A 21,049-nucleotide genomic window follows, 5' to 3' on the forward strand; every position below is an offset into this window, starting at 1 on the left:
TTATGTTATACATCATGACCAGGTATGTCAAAGATGTTTCAACATTAGAAAATATATTAATATAATGTATAACATTAATTGATTAAAGAATACTACACTATTGTCTTGCTATATAATGAAAAGGTATTTGATTAAACATTCATTCCTCAAAACACTCTTAGTAAAGTAGCAATTAAAGTATATTTCCTTAACGTAATAAAAAATAAAAAGATGAAACAAACAGCAAGACATATTAACAAATACACGTAAAATAAGATGTATAAAACAAATAGCAAGGGGAGAATTCCAGTTAAATTTAATAGCAAGATAAAGATGTCCTTTACTACCGATAATAACCAATAATTATTATTTTGGAAGCTACCATCAATACAATGAAACAAACAAAAAAATAGGTACACATACAGGCACTTTTCTGGGACTAGTAAAGAAGAGGAAAAATGACCATTATCAGCCAGTATAAGTACCTATGTAAAAAATAAATAAATAAACAAGATAATCAACTGAACAATTATTACAAAAATTTATGCTAGCTCAATGGAATGAAAGGGAAAATCCAAACAGAATCATTTACAGACAGGATTTTAGTTTATGATAAAGGTATAATTTCAAATCTCTGGAGAAATAATACATTATTGGAAAAGGTTTGTAAGAGTGGCTAAGCATTTTTTAAAAAAAGGTAGAAGATAGAACTTGTAATAGACTTGTTTGGCAGTCCAGCACCCCTTTTTTAGGAAACCAATCTACCCCTACTCCATAGAATTACTTCTCAGTTCAAACAGTTATGGTGAGGATGACCCTGCCCCCATATGCAATATTTGCACACAGTGCAAGCCAGACCAATCAGAGTTCTCCCTGGGAATCTTGCTGAAGTGACAGAAAAAAAGTCATTATTTCTTCCTTTGTAGTCTTGAGTTATAAAGGCCATTTAAGCCTTAAACTATCTTTCCTTCCACATGAAGAGATTCTGCCTAAGAATGAAGACAAACAGGGGAATATAAAATCCTGAGAAAGAGGAAGGTGAATCCTATCATCAGACAGATCCAGTAATACTTAAAGCCACACCCACTCCTACATTTCTCAGTAAGGTAAGCCAACCAATTCCTGTTGCTTAGCCAATTTCAATTGAGCTTCTATCACCTGCAAATGAAAGAGGCCTGACTAATATAAATTCCAACCCCCATCCTTTATGACAAAATAAATTCTTAGAGGGTTAAAGATTTAAATGTAAAAAATGGAAGGCACACCAGCACTACAGGATAAATAAATAAATAGTAATTGGGTTTTTTTTAATATAACTGCGATGTATAATGATTTTCTAAGCCTTCCGCTAAAGGCAGAAACCATAAAGGAAAAGCCTGATAGATGTGACTGTATGAAAACGAAATTTCCTTTACAGTAAATCAAAAACTATCGTAAATAAATAAAATTAAAAGGCAAACGGCCAACCGGGCATATATACTATCAACATACATGGCATAAATACAAAGATAATTTCTTAATCTAAAGAATTCATACAACCTAATTTGGTGGAATGTGGACCATAAACAAAGAATGTTGGAGCCCAAAAGGCTCTAAGAAACCACACAATCCATCACCTCATTTTATAGAAGAAGGCACCCACATGACGCAAACAGTTTGTGTTTAACTACTCACCTAAAGGTTGGTGGCTTGAACCCACCCAGTGGTCCTGCAGAAGACAGGCCAGGCAATGTGCAGCCAGGATTACAGTCAAGAAAACACTACGGAGCAGTTCTGCTTTGTAGCACATGGAGTCGCCATGAGTTGGAATCAACTCGACGGCAGTGGGGAAAATTTTTTTTTTATAGGTGAGGAGATATGCAAACACGCACTCTAAGACTGGACCTTAAATTTTCCTCTACTGTTGTTTTTCCGATTTTTTTGATCGGGCTGATACTTCTAGCCTTTGGCTATGGTGAAAACAGATTCAGAATCTGTAAGGTAATTTACTGGATGGGATCAGAAGAGCAAGTAAGAAAATATCTTAAAAGATGACACATGTCCATCAATGGATGAAAGGATAAATGAAGTATGACACAGTGGAATATTATTCAACCATAAAGAGAAATGAAGTTCTGGTACATGCTACCACATGGATAAACCTTGAAAACATGCTGAGTGCAAGAAGTCAGTCACAAAAGGTCAAATATTGCATAATCCCACTTATACGAAATATCTAGAATAGGCAAATACAAAGAAAAAAGTTTATTAGTTGGGAAAGAAGGCAATAAGAGTTATTGCTGAAAGAATACTGAGTTTGGGGTGGTGTTAAATTTTTGGAAATGAATAGTGGTGATGGTTGCATAACCTGGTGAAAGTAATTAATGTCACTGAATAATACACTTAAAAGTAATTAAAATGGCAAACTTTTGTTACATATATTTTATAATAAAATTAAAACTAAAAAAAAAAAGAACGTGTACTAATCAAGAAGAAAAAGATGGGTATATACCCAGAAGCATAGGCAAGAATGCAAACAGAAACCTTTACACCAATGTTCACTGCAGCACTATTTTCAATAGCCAAAAGGTGGAAACAACCAAAACGCCCATCAACAGATAAACAGATACACAAAATGTGATATACACACAACAGAATACTACTCAGCCATAAAGAGAAACGAACTCCTAATGCACGCCACAACATGAATGAACCTTGAAAACACCATGCTGAGCGAAAAAGTCAGTCACAAAAGGACAAATATTATATGATCTCATTTATATGAAATAAGCAAATATGTAGAAACCAAAGATTATCAGTGCTTACCAGGTGTGATAGGCAGGGAGAAAGGAAGGACTTTTGCTTAGGAGGTATTGAGTTTATGTTAACGGTGGTAGAATAATTTGGAAAAAGATAGTGAGAATGGTTGCATGACTTGGAGAATGTTAGCAACATTACTGAATCATACATGTAGAAATTGTTGAGATGGTGTGTTTTGTTAAAGATATTTCTACCATGAAAAATTTAAAAGGCCAAGAAATCCAACATGCAAAAGATGGGGACATGCAGTGGACAAAAAGAAAAATCTAAATTGCTATTAAGCACAAAAAAATATTTATCTTGACTCATAATGTAAAAAAATGAGGATGCTAATGAGGTACTTTGTTATTCCTATACATAAAACCAAACTCACTGCCATGGAATCAATTCCAACTCTGCAAAAATTCTTAAAAGTTAATAATATATCCTCTTTTGGTGAAAGTGTTAGAAAACAGTCACTCTTACACGCTCTTGGTTGGGATGTAAATTAGTGCAAATATTTTGACGAACAATTTGATACCATCCAACAAAATATGAAACGCATATATCCTTTATGGAGCCGTGATAGCACAGTGGTTGAGAGCTCGGTTGCAAACCAAAAGGTCAGCAGTTCAAATCTACCAACCACTCCTTGGAAACTCTCTAGCGCAGTTCTACTCTGTCCTATAGGATCATTATGAGTTGGAATCAACTTAACAGCAACGGATTTGGCTTTTGTGTTTTATATCTTTTATATAGGGGTTATGTAGGAGACTGTTCTTTTTCTTAGCAAATGCATACTGAAGTATTTAGGAATGTAATGTCATGATGTCTACAACTTACTTTCAAAAGGTCTTAAAAAAAAATTGTGTTTACATATACCCATTGCCATCGAATTGATTCCAACTCATGGTGATCCCATGAGTTACAGAGTAGAATTGCTCCATAGGGTCTTCTTGGCTGTAATCTTTGCAGAAGCAGTTCACCAGGCCTTTCTTCTGTGAGTCTCTGGATGGGTTCAAACCACCAACCTTTAGGTTAACAGCCAATCACAAACTGCTTGTGCCACACAGAGGGACATAAAGCAAATATGACAAAATGTTGACAACAGTTGACTCTAAGGGAAATAGACGGTTTTTCGTTGTACTATTCCTTTGACTCTTTCTGTAAGTTTAAATTTTTTTCAGAATAAAATATTGAGGGAGAAATGCCCATACACTTTGACCAGAAATTCCACTGCTGTGGGTTTACCATTTAGATATACTTACAAAAGTACGCTAAGATTGTACACAAGAATCAGAAATGAAAGTGAGGACATTATACCAACCCTACAGAAATAAAAACTATAAAAGAATATGAACAACTGTACACCAACAAATTAGATAATCTAAATGAGATGGACAAATTCTTAGAAAGACCCAAATTACCTAAACTGACTCAAGAAGAAACAGAAAATCTCAACAGACAATAAGTAAAGAAATTGAATCAGTAATCAAAACCTTCCCAACAAAAGAAGAGTCCAGGGCCAGACAGCGTCACTGCTAAATTCTACCAAACATTTGAAAATGAATTAACACCAATCCTTTTCGAACTCTTCTGAAACATAAAAAAGGAAGGAATACTCCTCATTACCTTCCCAGCTGATTGGTAGTTTGGCCAGTTACAGAATAATTATATATAGGAAATAATGTTTCCTTTTAAATTTGAAGGTATTACTTATCGTCTTATTCCTCTGTTACTATTATTGAGAAGTCCAAACCCATTCTATATCCTTGTCCTTGGCATGTTTCCCCCACCCCCAGCCCAGAGGTTTGTAAAATCATCTTTTAGTCCCCAGTTTTATGGTAATGAGGCCAAGATTACCTTAATACCAAAGATAGTTAAAGACATCACAAGAAAATTACAGACCAATACCCTTTATAATACCTAGGGATCACACTTTGAGAACCACTGTAGTCTTCCTCCTTTTCCGTATTATTGAGAGACTGCACCTCTCCTCCCCTGGGAGAAATGTGGAGGTTTGGTCTCCGGGGAGGATAAAAAACATTCTCCAGACTGAGGAATACCAAACATAGACAAAGGTAGGACACCACTGCAAAAATAGGAAGATTAAATAATTGTATACAAATTGAATATAGAAGCAGACAAGATCCAGGTCCTGATCAGTAGAGGAACAGATCTTTACCCTTTTAACAGGGTAGTGGATCTTTTCTCTGGGGACTCCATCCAGAAAAAAAGGAAAGACTAAAGAGAAGGGAGGGCCTCCTACAAAAAATGCCCACCCAGATAACCCTGTATCAGTATTTCTCAACCTGAGCGCTGTTGGCATTTCAGTCTGGATAACCAATTGTTGTGGGGGCTGTCCTTCGCATTACAGAATGTTTAATAACAATCTTGGCCTCTACCCACCACTAAATGCTAGTAGCATTCCCCTCCCCAGGTGTGAAAACTGCCAAATATCCCTGTGGACAGATCACCCCAGTTGAGAACCACTGCCCTATATTAAAACTCAAAATTGACTAAACAACAACAACAAAAAAATCGTTGCCACTGAGTCGATTCTGACTCATAATGACCCTGTAAGACAGAGTAGAATTGTCCCATAGGGTTCCAAGGAGCAGCTGGTGGATTCAAACTGCCAACCTTTTTGTTAGCAGCTGAGATCTTAACCACTAAGGCCCCCAAAATTGACTAGCCCTATTCATATGCTCAGAGATATCAATCATTTTTAGTCCCTCAATTTTAATTATAAGAAAACAAAAATTAGCATATCTGAGAAATATATCTAACATTAAGACAGAAACCAAAACGAACAAAGAAGAGCAGCAAACAAAAAGAAGCAACTTAGAGGAAACATGCTGTGTAAAAGAAAGAAACTAAAAACTATCATTAGTATACTCAAAGAGATAAGAAAAATTATTGCATCCATAAAATGACAGGATGCTATTTTTAAAAAGAAATATTCAAAGAACAAAAGAGTACTAAAACCTTGATAGGGAAAAATTTTAATGGAAAATAATATTGAGAATATCTCCCAGAATGTAGACAAAAGACAAGGAAACAGGGAAGAGGAGAAAAAAGACGAAAATAAGAGAATCAGTCCAGGAGATCCAACAACCAAATAAGAGAAGTTCCAGAAAAAGAAGAAAGAAGAGAAGAAATTATCAAAGAAATAATTCAAGAAAAATTTCAAAATTAGTACACGTATTACACACTGAAAGGGCCACTGAGTACCCAGTACAATAAATGAAAATACATCTATAACACAATAGGAGGCCTAGTTTGAGGTTTCACAACACTGGGGACTAAAAGATGATTTTACAAACCTCTGGGCTGGGGGTGGGGGAAACATGCCAAGGGCAAGGATTTAGAATGGCTTTGGATTTCTCAGTAACAGCAATTAGTGCAATAAGACAATAAAGTAATACCTTCTAAATTAAAAAGGAAAATTATTTGCTACCTATAATTCCGTAACTGGCCAAAATACCAACCAATTGGGGGGATAAAGAAGACATTTTCAGATGTGTATGGTATCAAACATTTACCTCTCATTCATCTTTTCTCAAGAAGCTACAAAAGAATGTGCTCCATCAAAATAAGAGGAAAATATAGGCTATAGGAAACAGGAGATCCTTACCAAGGGGAGGGAGGAAGGTTCTTACGTGAAAATCATGTTAAAAATTCTAAAATGATGTTATAGGGGTTATACAGCTTAAAAACTTTTAAGTAGGCAAGTGCAAAGAACTAAAATCTGAACTCTTAAAAGAAAGTTACAGTAAGTTAAGTGAAATATAAACGGGGAAAAAATGAAGGCAGAGAAGCCAGTCCAAAGGCTTTTGCAAGAATCCAAATATCACATGGATATTTCATTTCCATATGAAAATGGAAGAGGAAGGAATACATCTGAGTGTCATTAAAGAGGTAAAAACTAGAGGATGGGGTGACCATATTAGGTATGAAAGATGAGAGTGAAGAAAGAGTCAAAGGTAATTCTGAGCTTTCTAGCTTGAGGCAAATGCATGTTTTATCATTAAATGAGATTAAAGATATAGGAAGAAGAGGAGGAAATTCGGAAGAAACAATGTGTTAGTTCATTGCCTGTTGGATGTGACCTACACCCAGACAGAAAACTACAATAAACAAATGGAAATTGGAAATAAAGGAGAGAGGTTAAGGTCTAGAGCAGCACTGACCAATAAGACTTTCTGCAGTGATGGAAATGTTCTATAGCTGTGCTATCCAATGCATTAGACACCAGCCTCATGTGGCTACTGAGTACATGCAATATGACTGGTGCACCGGAGAAATCAGTTTTTAATTTTATTTATTTTTAACTAATTTAAATAGCCACAGATGACTAGTTGCTACCATATTGGACACAGCAGATCTACAGACTTAAAAGCTCATTTATATTGTCTTTCTGTTTTCATATACACACAAATTAAGTTTTACATTTGATTTAAATTATGCAAGTAGTTTAAAAACATCACCTTTAGATTATAAAACCAAATAATTATGATCCATCCTCAAACGACGGCACTGGGTTTTGGTTTTATCCTCAAACAGTATGATTATATTCTTTAAAGAAATTATTAATTTCATTTACAAATCAAAACCAAGCTGAGCAGAAATTACAGGGTCTGGTAAGCTGCCACTAAGGTACAGTCCCAAAACAAAGCACACATGGACAAGGAGGCCTTGTTTGAGACCTAGAGCTCCACTCTTAAGAATACTGACCTCTCCGTCACTATCAGATATCACAATGAATGCATCCTCAAATCTACGCTTCCTCTTCAAACCGACAGAAGTACTAGTTTCTGCATCCCTCTTCTCCGAGTTCTGAGATTCCGAGGCTTCCTTAACTTTTTTCTTTCTTCGTGCCATACTTTTCTCTGAAATACAAAGACAAATTTTTATTTAAAGTAGAAGTTTTCTATACGCTATTTAATTTGGTCACATAAAAGAAAAAGATAACCACCTAATTAAAAGTAAACCAGATTTCTGAACTTTTCTAGTATTCATTAAAAATTCTATTCTTTCTAAAATAAAAAAGAAATGCACACATACATACACAACACATATCTCTATGGTGAAATTTCAAGAGCAATAATATAATAGTTTATCCAAAATTTAGGATATACAATAACACAATCGTGTGCCTTAAATAGTTTATACTAAATCCTTATACAATAACTTAGATTACTGGTTCTCAATCTTGACTACACATTGAAATTTACCTGAAAGACTATTTAAAATGAAGAATGCCTGCTAACAGGTACAGGGTTTTTCAGGGGGCTATGAAGATGTTCTAAAATGAGATAGTGGTAATGCTTGTACGAATCTGTGAATATACTAAAAACAAATGAACTGTACAGTTTAAATGGATGAATTTTATAGTATACGAAATAATCTTTGACAAAGGTACTAAAATAAAATTACCAATGCCAGGGAACACAACAGAGAACCCCTGAGGGAGCAGGAGAGCAGGCGGATGCAGACCCCAAATTCTCACAAAAAGACCAGACTTAATGGTCTGACTGAAACTAGAAGGACCTTGGTGGTCATGGCCCCCAGACCTTCTGTTGGCCCAGGACAGGAACCATTCCCGAAGACAACTGTTCAGACATGGATTGGACTGGACAATGGGTTGGAGAGGGATGCTGGTGAGGAGTGAGCTTCTTGGATCAGGTGGACACTTGAGACTATGTTGGCATCTCCTGCCTGGAGGGGAGATGAGAGGGTGGAGGGGGTTAGAAGCTGGCGAAATAGACACGAAAAGAGAGGGTGGAGGGAGAGACCGGGCTGTCTCATTAGGGGGAGAGTAATTGGGAGTAGGTAGCAAGGTGTATATAAGTTTTGTGTGAGAGACTGACTTGATTTGTAAACTTTCACTTAAAGCACAATAAAAATTATTTAAAAAAAAAATTACCAATGCCCAGGTCCCACTACTTTAATTGCTCTGGGGTGAGACCCAGATCTCTCTTTTATAAAAGCTCCCCAGGAGTGACATCAGCAAAAATTGCAAAGTAGGGGGATCTAAATTATGTCCCACTTTTATAAAAGCAATGGAAACCCTGGTGGCATAGTGGTTAAGTGCTATGGCTCCTAACCAAAGGGTCAGCATTCGAATCCACCAGGGGCTCCTTGGAAACTCTATGGGGCAGTTCTACTCTGTCCTACAAGGTCGCTATGAGTTGGAATCGACTCGACGGCACTGGGTTTGGTTTTTTGGTTTCTAAAAGCAACACATAAACTGGCAAAAACTCACAGAATCAACTTCATCAAAACGAGAAATGAATGAAAAGTTTACCGCAACCAGGTGAATGCTTAATGAAGACAAAACAGATGAATCTCATTAAGACAGCTCTGTAGTACAGGCAGTCCCCAGGTTAACCAACAAGATCAATTCCTAAGTGTGTCTTTACATCAAATTCGTAGGTAGGTTTGAACAGGTACATATGAATCCTATTATTCGGCCTTACTTGAGCGCAAGAAAAGGCTCGAAGCGTTTTCAGTGATTTAAAATCTGCACATGCAGCAAGTGAAGGTGATTGTGAGGAAGAATTTGTTGAGAGTAGGGAATGGTTCAATCATTTCAGGAAAAAAACAAAACCAAACCTGTTGCCGTCGAGTAGATTCCGACTCATAACGACCCTATACGACGGAGTAGAACCGCCCCATAGGGTTTCTAAGGAGCGCCTGGTAGATTCAAACTGCCGATCTTTTGGTTAATAGCTCTTAATCACTAAGCCACCAGGGTTTCCAAAGTGAGGGCAAATTTATATAACATTAAAGGGCAAGAACAGAGTTGTCCCTATTAAGTCGGACATTCCTAAACTAGGGACTTACTGTATTTTAACTTATCCTGGTCCCATCCCCTACTCCCAAGCTCAGCCAACATTCCTAATACAGGTTCCTAGTATTGGGGGGAACACAATGGACCTTACAGTGAAACAACTGTAAGTTGTTTGTTTTTCACCTTTCTGGTGGGTCCCTGAAGGACCAGCTCAAAGGGGCTTGCCTTTATTTTGCCTAACCCAAAACTCTTCCCAGGGCTGAAGCAACAACCTGAAGGCATTTGTCAAAAACACTGAAAAGGCAAATTTATTAACTGCTGTGATTGCAAGGGGTTAACAGTTGGGCCAAGTAATAGACTAACCAAAGAGCTTCAGAGGAAGAACTGGGGAATGAGAACTTTTGAGGAATAAGGACTTTGAAAGGTTCCCACATATTCCCATGGAATCTAGAAGGCCATGCAAAGAAACAAAATGTATGACCCATACAGAGGTGAAAAATATTAATAGAAACTGTCTCTGAAAAAATCTCAGAGAGAAACTTTAAATCAACTATTTTAAATAAACTCAAAGAGCTAGAGAAAACCTTATACAAAAGACTAAACGAAACCATGAGAACAATGTCTCACCAAATAGGGAATATCAATAAAAAGACAACAATTATTAAAAAGAACCAATTAAATCCAGGATTTGAAAACTACAATAACTGAAATGAAAAATTTACTAGAGGGGTTCAACAGTAGAGTTGAACAGGCAGAAGAAAAGAATCATCAAACTTGAAGATAAGTCAAATTGAGACCGTCCAGTCTGAATAGCAGGGGAAAAAATCATGAAGAAAAATAAACAGAGCCTCAGACCTGTAGGACACCATCGAGCATACCAATATACGCATAATGGGAGTCGCAGAAGAAGAGAAGGGGACAGAGAGAGTATTTGGACAAATAATGGCCAAATACTTCTCAAATTTGATGAAAACCATAAATTTACAGATCCAAGAAGCTTAACAAATGCAAACCAGGATAAACTCAAAGAGATCCACACCAAAACACATTACAATCAAACTGATGAAAAACAAAGGCAATGAGAGAATCTTGAAGCAGCAAGGGAGAAGCAACTTGTCACATTCAAGGGCTCCTCAACAGGATTAACAGCTAATTTCTCAACAGAAACCATAATGGACAGATGACAGTGGAATGACATATTCGAAGTGCTGGAACAAAAACTGACAACCAAGAATCCTATATCCAGCAAAACAATCTTTCATAGATGAAGAAGAAATTAAGACTTTCCCAGATAAATAAAAGCTAAGAGACTTTGTCCCTAGAAGACCTGTCCTACAAGAAATGCTAAAGGAAGTCCTTTAAGCTAGAATGAAAGGCACTAGACAGTAACTCAAACTCCCGTGAATAAAGGACAACAGTAATGGTGTTTACATAGGTAAATTAACCCAAAAACCAACCCACTGCCATCAAGTCAGTTCTGAACTCATAGGCACCCCATAGGATTTCCAAGGTTGTAAATTTCTACCGAAGCAAATTGCCACATCTTTTTCTCATAGAGTGGCTGGTGGTTTCGAACTGCTGAACTTTCCGTTAGCAGTCGATCATTTTAACCACTGCACCACCATATAAAAGTCACTATTAATTTACTTCTGGTTGTAACTCCCCTTTTTCTCTATATGATTTAAAAGACAACATCATTAGAAAACAATAATAAATCTATGCTGATGAGAAAAATGTATAAAGATGTAATTTGTGACATAACAAAGGGGGGAGACGAAGCTATATTGCAACAAAGTTTTTGTATACTATTGAAATTAAGATAGTATTAATTTGAAATAAACCAAAAAAACCCACTGCCGTCGAGTCGATTCTGACCCTATAGAACAGAGCAGAACTGCCCCATAGAGTTTCCAAGGAGCGACTGGCAGATTCGAACTGCTGACCTCTTGGTTAGCAGCTGCAGCACTTAAACACTACGCCACCAGGGTTTCCTTAATTTGAAATAGTGTTATAAATTAAGATATTAATTGTAATCCTCAGGGAAATCACTAAGAGAATAATGCCCAAAAAAAACCTCTTTTCAGTATGTGGTCTTCTGGTTAATATAAGTTTGGGATTAAATTCCAAAGTTGTGAAAAAGCTGATTCTGTCAGTCTTTGACAGATTGTAGTTGTTTCCGAAGCAGAACTGATTCTGTGAGCATCCTATTTTACCATTTTTTGTGACATCACCTTTCACATATCTCTGAATTTTCCAGATTTCCTTCTGTCATTGATTTCTAATTCCATTCCACTGTGGTCGGAGAAGACACTTTGAATGACTTCAGTCTTTCCAAATTTACTGAGGCTCATTTTGTGACCTAACATATAGTCTATCATGGAAACTGTTTCATATGCACTTGGAAAGAATGAGTATTCTGCTGTTGTTGTATTGAGTATAGTTTTATACATGTCTGTTAGGTCTCTGGTTTATAGCAACAAAACAGGAAAAAGAATGTCTGCTCTTATCATTTCCATTCAACACTGTACTAGAGGTTTTTGCTGGAGAAAATAGACAAGGAAAAAAAGGTATTCAGATTGAAAAAAAAAAATAAAACTATATTTGGAGATAACATAATCTTGTACATAGAAAGTTCTAGGGATCCACTAAAAAGCTACTAGAACTAATAAATGAGTTCACTAAGGTTTCAGGGTACAAGACTGATATACGAAAATCAAATACATTTCCCCTTGAGGACAGGAACAAGATTAGGATGCCCTTTATCACCACTCTAATTTAACATTGTGCTGGAAGTCCTAGCTAGAGCAATAGCGCAAGAAAAAGAAATAAAGGGTATCCAAATTGGTAATAAAGAAGTAAAACTGCCCCTATTAGTAGATGATATGATACTATAAATAATAGAAAACCAAAAAAAAACTCCATGAGAAAACTACTGGAACTAACAGATTCAGCAGATTTTTGAAGTTCAGGTGACGGTAGGTGTATGGATTTACATTTGGGTTCTCTATTCTGTTCCATTAGTCAATGTATCTGTCCTTGTACCAGCACCAGGCTGTTTTGACTACCGTAGCTGTATAATAGGTTCTGAGGTCAGGTAGAACGACTCCTCCTACTTTATTCTTCTTCTTCTTCAATAGTGCTTTACTTTAGGGCCTCTAGCACAATACAAGATAAACATACAAAAGTCAGTTGGATTCCTATACACCAATAAAGAGAACAAAGAAAAGGAAATTGGGAAAATAATAACATTTATAATAGCCCCTAAAAAAATAAAATACTTAGGAATAAATCTAACCAGGGATGCAAAAGAGCTATACAAAGAAAACTACAAAACACTACTGCAAGAGGCCAAAAGAGAGCTACATAAATTGAAAAACATACCATGCTCATGGATAGGTAGACTCAACATTGTGAAAATGTCAATTCTACCCCCCAAAAAAAACAAAGCAATCTATAAATACAATGCAATCTCAATCCAAATACCAACAACATTCTTTAAAGAGATGGAAAAACTAATCATTAACTTTATATGGAAAGGGAAGAGGCCCCCGATAAAGTAAAGCACTACTGAAGAAGAAAAATAAAAGTAGGAGGAGTCACACTATCTGACATCAGAACCTCCTATACAGCTACGGTACTCAAAACAGCCTGGTACTGGTACAAGGACAGACATACTGCCAATGGAACAGAATTGAAAACCCATCCACCTAAGGTCACCTGAACCTTGAAAAGGGCCCAAAGTCCATGAAATGGGGAAAAGACAGTCTTTTTAACAAATGTGCTGGCAAAACTGGATGTCCATCTGCAAAAAAATTAACAGGACCCATACCTCACACCATACACAATAATTAATTCAAAATGGATCAAAGACCTAAATATAAAATCAAACACTATAAAGATCATAGAAGAAAAAATAGGATCAGCGCTAGAGGCCCTAATACACAGCATTAACAAGATATAAACCATAACTAACAACACATAAACTCCAGAAGATAAGCTAGATAACTGGGATCTTTTAAAGATTAAACACTTATGGTCATCAAAAGACTTTGCCAAAAGCGTAAAAAGAGAACCTACAGACAGAGAAAAAAAATTGGCTATTACAAATCCAACAAAAGTCTAATTTCTAAAATCCACAGGAAATTCCAACACCTCTACAACGAAAAGACAATAACCCAATTAAAAAATGGGCAAAGGAAACGGACACTTCACCAAAGAAGACATTCAGGCAGCTAACAGACACATGAGGAAATGGTGTTGATCACTAGTGATTAGAGATGCAAATCAAAACCACAATGAGATACCATCTCACCCGACATGACTGACATGAATCAAAAAACCAGAATAAAGTGAATGTTGGAGAGGCTGCGGGGAGACTGAACTCTTACGTACTGCTGGTGGGAATGCAAAATGGTACAACCATTTTGGAAAGTGATATAGCACTTCCTTAGAAAGCTAGAAATAGAAATACCATATGATCCAGCAATCCCACTCCTAGGAATATATCCTAGAGGAATAAGAGCTGTCACACGAATAGATACATGCACACCCATGTTCACTGCAGCACTGTTCATTTAAGTTTCTACACTTCAAAACAAAGAACTCACTAAAATAATACTTTATTTCAATTACTTGAACTGAGGTTAATAGAATGAATTATCACTAACTGCAGAGGAGGAACTGAGTCTGGATGCCAACAGCCACTTCCTAATCATAACAGGAACAAAATGTTAATAGAAAGCACGAACAGTAAAGGTGACCCAATAATTAGAGACTTACTTATTTCACAGATAGAATTTTTGGTGATGTCCTTGGAAATCCCCAATTTGGGATATTATCTGTCATTTTCTTTCAGCACATCTTTCATCTTGATCTATCTGACAAGATAATTTAAAATCTTGACATTGTAGGTACCAGGCTGTCAAAATTGATTTGAAATCTTGAGGGCACCAGGACCATAAGAACAACACTGTACAAAAGATTGACTCTTGCCCCTAAATAACTCAGTATCCAAGAAACTTAGTATCCAGCTCTTCCTTTATAAATGGATCACAATGAGCTTAATTATTTATGTAATTTTTTTTAAGTTAAATGCAAACCTACACAAACACACACACACAAAAGCCTGATGCTTTATATCCCACTTTATACTCCACCTTACTTTAGGAAACGTGTGCAGCAACAGAATCCAAACACACCTTGAATAATCAAATTATATTTATTGAGTTCCACTGCTAACCGAAAGGTCTGCGATTCAAATCCACCAGCAGCTGCCTGGGGAGCAAGATGTGGCAGTATGCTTCCTTAAAGATTACAGCCTTGGAAACCCTATGGGGCAGTTCTACTTTGTCCTAAAGGGTCACTATGAGTCAGAATCAACTCCACAGCAACAGGTTTGGGTTTTTTTTGTTTTTGGATATTGCCCCGGTGATTATGTGGGTAAGTGCTATGGCTGCTAACCAAAAGGTCAGCAGTTTAAATCCACCAGGTGCTCTTTGGAAAGTCTATGCCAGTTCTACTCTGTCCAACAGGGTCGCTATGAGTCAGAATCGACTCCACGGCAACAGGTTTTTTTTTTTTTTTTTAATATATGTTACACTTGAAGGAGCCCTGGTAGCACAATGCTTAAGCACTTGGCTGCTAACCAAAAGGCTCCATGGGAGAAAAGACATGGCAATCTGCTCCCATAAAGATTTACTGCCTAGGAAACCCTATGGGGCGGTTCTACTCTGTCCTACAGGGTCGCTATGAATCGGAATCAGCTCAATGGCACACAACAACATATTATGTATGAGAAAAGTTATTCAAAGGGCTTGTAAATTGGTAAATGGCCACGCTGGGAATTGAAGTCCAATTCCAAAGAGACATATTCTTTTGATTCAACAAGGCACTGTCTCCATTGACAGGTAAAAATAAAGACAGAAGCATAAACTTCTCACCTTTTCCTGGGTGTTACTTGTATGCCAGTATGATACAGTAACTAAATGCAAGACCGTTGGAGTCAGACTGCCTGGATTCAAATCTAGCTCCACCTCTTAGGAAATGTGTGCCCTCAAGTCTCATCCACCTCACATGGAAACTGAGTATAATAATAGTAACTGATAAAAAAAAAAAAAAAAAAAAAATTTTTTTTTTATCTCATAAGATTGCTGAGTAAATTAAATGAATTTGTAATTCTCGTAATTAGTAATTCTCGTGTATTGGAAATCCTGGTGACATAGTGGTTAAGAGCTAAGGCTGCTAACCAAAAGGTCAGCAGTTCGAATCCACCAGGCGCTCCCAGGAAACTGTATGGGGCAGTTCTACTCTGTCCTATAGGGTCACGAGAAGTCGGAATCCACTCACAGCGACAGGTTTGGCCCTCGTATGGGGGAAAACAGACCTGCTCTGTTGGAAGAGAAAATGATACATGATGATTTTCAAGGAAAACTCACTTTTCTGAGCAAAAAAACTTGAGAAAATAAGAATCGCTTAGACAAAAATAGTAACTTGGCGCGGAGCAAGAGGATGAGTGGGGCCAACTGGTGGAGGGGCCCGAGTAAGCGGAGAGGACCCGTCTCTGAGGCCCCAGGGAGGGTGGTGTCGGGCACGAGCTTCCTTTCGAGATGTTTCGCGGGAGAAAAAAAGTCTTAGAGAGGCGGGTGGGGAAGAGAGCCCCTCAGTGGTGAGCGACAAGCAGCAACCGGGCCGACAAGCGGCCGAGCAGAGAGCCCGAGAGTTTGAGAGTCTGAGGGCCGCCCCCCAGGTGTGAAGGGGGCGGGACGGGACCTGAGGGCGGAAGCCCGCCGCGGCGTCAGGCGGGGCCTACCCGGCGTCTGAAGGGCCCACCCCGACGTCCGAAGGGGCCCAGCCTGGTGTCCAGAGGGACCCGCTCTGGCGTCGGGCGGCGCCCACTCCAGGGTCGGGAGGGACCCACCCGGGTGAGAAGCGGGCCGCAGCTCCCAAGAGGGCGGGAAGGGGGCGGGAAGAGGGAGGGCTGGAGGTGTGTGTGGAGGCGGCAAGTACTCACCGGCCAGCCGTGCCGCTCCGCCGAGCCCCTCCCCCCGGCTGCTGAGGGTCGCAAACCGCCGCAGCAAGTCAGGAGCGAAGAGCTGGCAGGCGGCCGCGCGCGCGAAGCTCAACAACCGCGCGGTGGAGACGAGCTCTCTGGGCGGGCGCAGGCGCGGATGATTGGGGACGAAACCAACGCGCCCCGCGGGGGACGCGGTCGCCGGGAGGTACCAATTGCACAGGGCGGAGGGCGCCACCGCCCGGAGGCGGAGTAGATCTGGGAAGGCAGTCTGCGCTCCCTCCCGGTGTACTCGGGGTGTCCCGATTCACATTTGCTAGCACTTTAAGAGAAAATCACAGAGTGGCAACAGGGCCCCAAACCACTATAGTGAACCATTCAAAGTTGCCTCTGCAACTTTGAATATATCTAGAGTTACTCTGAAATCTGTTCATATGACGCCTTGAAAAACAGCTCCCCAGAAGACAGAATGTTAGAGTCTGATCATATCAGGGGCCAGGGAGAACAAATGGAAAACGTAGGCTCTTAGAGATAGCACGTGGAAGTATAAAATTAGTACAGCTACTTTTGAGGACCATTCGAGAGCATGTGGTAAAATTTTAAATGTGCATTGCTTGATCCCACAATTTTACACCTAGAATAATAAACAGAAATTCCTACATGTGTGCACCAGAGGATACGTTCAAGGAAGCCTACTACACTTTCGTTTGTAATAGGGAAAAATGAAAACAACAGAAATGTCCTAAAAAGACATGGATGATTAAAATGTAGCTCCCTGAGTGGTGCGAACAGTTAACACAAAACATTGGAGATTCAGATCCACCCAGAGTCACCTCAGAAGAAAGATGTGGCAATCTTCTTCCAAAAATCAGCCTTTGAAAACACTGTGGAGCACAGTTCTACTCTTACACACGTGGGGTCATCATGAGTTCAAATCAACTAGAGGTAGCTGGGTAAAAAAAAAAAAGTTTTTACATAAAATACTACAACTAATAAAATTAATAAATGAGATTTATACCCATCAACATTTGTAGCTCATAAAGTAGCAACATGCCAACCAAATATGTGCACTGAGAAATTATTTATGTAAATTTAAAATTACGTAAAACAATAGTATGTATTATATGTGAAAATGTGTGTAAAACTCTAGAAAATGGGCTAGATGGATACACACTGTGATACTGATCATGGAGTGGGGAGGGGATAAGAACGAGTTTAGTTAGATCTGTAATGATTTCAAAAAGCAAAAGCCTAAGCATAAACATAAGATGTTTACAGTTGTGTAGTGGAACCATTAGATATATTATTCTTTGCACTTCTCTGTAACACATTCTGGACTGTCATTCCCTGTCCCCTAAGTCAGCCACCTCCAGCTCATCCTCCAAAACTCATCTCAGTTATTTCATTCTTTGCCTCCTCTAATCCCAGTTCATTTCTCCTGCTTGCTTTCTCAGCTGCTGGGACTCTTGATCTCCCGTGGTATACTGCAATTATTAGCTGCATGCATCTCTTCTACAAGACTTACAAACTCTCTGAAGCCATGGTCTTTGTAAAACCTAGCAAGTAGCAGAGTGTCTAGCCAAGAGCAAACAATAAATATTGATTGATTTGAACTGAATTGGAGAGAGGTGGGAAAATCAGAAAAGGTCTCACTGTTGAGCCAGAAAGTCCCTTTTAGAACATCTTAGTTCAGGGCAGGATGTTGCTGCAGTTGTTGTTGGCAACTGTCTTCCAATACTGAGGAAAAGCCAGCCTGTGGTAGGCAGCCTCTAAGATGGGCCCCAATGATCCCCACATCCCGACAATCATGCTGTTGTGTAATTTCTTCACCTTGAGTGTTGGCTAGGCTTAATGACTTGCTTCTAACCAATATAATAAGGGAGAAATGATGGGATGTCATTCCCAGGATTAAGCTATAAAAAGGCTGTGGTTTTCTGAGCACTGTCACTCGCTGTATTGAATTGCTCACTTTGGGAGAAAGAATGCCATGTCATGAGGCAATGTGGAGAGATCTATACGGTGAAAAGATCCCCCTAATCAAGTCTTCACATGAGACCACAGGCCCAACTGACAGCTTGACTGCAGCATCATAAGTGACCTTGAGTCAAAGGCACCCAGCTAAAATGTGCTCAATTAATAGCTCATAGAAATTATGAGATAATAAATGTTTGTGTTTTAAGCCACTAAGTTTTGGGGTAATTTGTTACATAGCAATAGATAACAGTGATTGTTAAGGTTATGTATCAACTCAGCTAGATCATGATTCTCAGGGTTTGGCAGTTATGATGTAGTTTGGTAGTCATTTAATAATGTAATCACTTCCATGATATCTGATGTAACGCGATCACCTCCATAATGGGATCTGCTGTGAGTAGCCAATCAACTGAAAGGGAGTTTCCTTGGGGGTGTGACCTGTATCCAATACATGTGAACTTTCTGGCAAAGCTCCCTGGCTTTCACTCTGCTCTGGATCCTGCATTCAGCTCATAATCATCTGACCTCCTATTCTTGGGACTTGGGCCAACAGCCTGCCGTCTGACCTGTTGATCTTCAGTCCGTCAGCCCCTGCAGCTACTGAATCAGGAGAAGCCTCCAGCCTGACACCTGACCCACGACTTGGGACTTGCCAGCCTCCACAACTGCTTGAGCCATTTCCTTGAGGTAAGTCTCTCTCTCTCTCTCTCTTTATATATATATATATGTATATGCGCTTGACTGGTTTTGCTTCTGCTCGTGTAAAACTAACAGAAGAGAGTGGTATAAGAGCATATGCTTGATGAGGTTCAGGCATACTTGTACAGTACTTATTTTAGTCATGGTATAATTTTTTTCTCACATTTATTGTAGGTGTTGAGTGATTTTTAATCTATATGTACAAGGAATATACACTATTAGATAGTGCTCTTGATTCTACTTTGAAACAAGCCTCCAGATCAGTTTAATTGAAGAACAGCTTGAGATTGCAGGCAAGCTATTTTGAAACAGTTACAATTAACAAATAGTCATCTGTGTGAATCTGGATTTTTTTTAGATATCGTGAATCAAAATAAAATAGAGATATGCCTCTAATAACACAAAATTCATGTACATAAGTAAAAATACTGAAAACAACTTAAATGCTTAATGATAGAGGAGTGGAACACCCACCTAGGCATTATGCTCCATTAGTAGTAAAGAACCCTGGTGCACAATGGTGAAGCGCTCAACTGCTAACCAAAAGGTTGGCGGTTCAAACCCACCCAGTGGCTCCATAAGAAAAAGACCTGGCGATCTGCTCCCCAAAAGATTACAGCCTAAAATAAACAATATCACCCATGAGTACTGTGCTCCCTTAATTAAAAAACAAAACTACATGAGACCAAAGGTCAACATTTACCCTAAAGCAAAAATGAAAAGGCGTAGGGGTGGGGGATGGCATGCATGGAAACTAGATTAATGGAAATGGAACAAACAGAATGGAAATAATGAGAATGTTGACACGATGTGGAAAATGTAACCAATGAATAATATGTATAGAAATTCTTAAATGGGAACTTAATTTTTTGCGTAAACTTTCACCAAAAACACGATAAAATATTTTTTAAAAGACTATAGCCTAAAACCCTGTCTACTGTGTTACATGGGGTCGCTATGAGCTGAAACTGATGTCACCTAGCAACAACAACATGTAGAAGTAATAGACAAAACTAAAAATATAGCAGCGGGAAAAAACCCCACAGAATGATAAATTAAAACTAATGAATTGACTAGTGTTATGGATTGAATTATGCCCCTCCAAAAATGTGTGTCAACTTGGCTAGGCATGATTTCCAATATTGAGTGATTGTTCAACATTTTGTCTTGTGACGTGATTTTCCTACATGTTATAAATCCTACCTCTATGATGTTAATAAGGCAGGATTAGAGGCAGTTATGTTAATAAAGCAGGACTCAATCTACAAGATTAGATTATGTCTTGAGTCAACCTCTTTTGAGATGTAAAAGAGAGAAGCGAGCAGAGAGACAGGGGGACCTCATTAACACCAAGCAAGAAGAGACAGCAGTGTGCACGTCCTTTGGACCTGGGGTCCCTACACTGAGAAGCTCCTAAACCAGGAGAAGATTGATGACAAGGCCCTTCCCCCAGAACCGACAGAGAAAGCCTTCCCCAGGAGTTGGCACCCTGAATTCGGACTTCTAGCCACCTAGACTATGAGAATAAATTTCTCTTTGTTAAAGCCATCAATTTGTGGTATTTCTGTTATAGCAGCCATAGATAACTAAGGCCTACAAGGAGGGGGTGGGATTAAGGTGGAAAAGATGGGGGTGGGATAGGCCCTGGGAACAGGGTAGAAATGTGGGAAGGGAAGACATTCTATGAGAGTACCTTTGTATACAGTTGTAGTTTGGGAACTATGTTATGCTTCACATACAAAAAAAAATTGACTAGGATGGGGAAAAACTCTAAATGGGATACAAACTAAAGCAAATAAACCAAATTTTCCGTT

General features: G+C 38.7%; 1 protein-coding gene across 5 annotated transcripts in view; it reads right to left on the minus strand.

The window, feature by feature from the left end:
* The window catches only part of UIMC1 (ubiquitin interaction motif containing 1), a 158,770-nt gene extending 142,075 nt beyond the window's left edge, over positions 1-16,695 (minus strand). For 4 of the 5 annotated variants that reach the window (XM_064279179.1, XM_010592762.3, XM_064279182.1 and 1 more), the window contains exons 1-2: positions 16,563-16,695; positions 7,495-7,649 (exon numbers count right to left, since the gene is read on the minus strand). In XM_064279179.1, coding sequence (XP_064135249.1) covers positions 7,495-7,641 — 147 coding nt within the window. In that variant the 5' untranslated portion in view covers positions 7,642-7,649; positions 16,563-16,695. Of the gene's footprint in view, positions 1-7,494; positions 7,650-16,562 lie in introns of those variants that run through there. The other variant, XM_064279181.1, reaches the window with a different exon arrangement.
* Positions 16,696-21,049: the final 4,354 nt, after the last annotated feature.

The sequence above is a fragment of the Loxodonta africana genome, chromosome 2 (assembly GCF_030014295.1).
Source record: "Loxodonta africana isolate mLoxAfr1 chromosome 2, mLoxAfr1.hap2, whole genome shotgun sequence".
Classification (NCBI taxonomy): domain Eukaryota; kingdom Metazoa; phylum Chordata; class Mammalia; order Proboscidea; family Elephantidae; genus Loxodonta; species Loxodonta africana.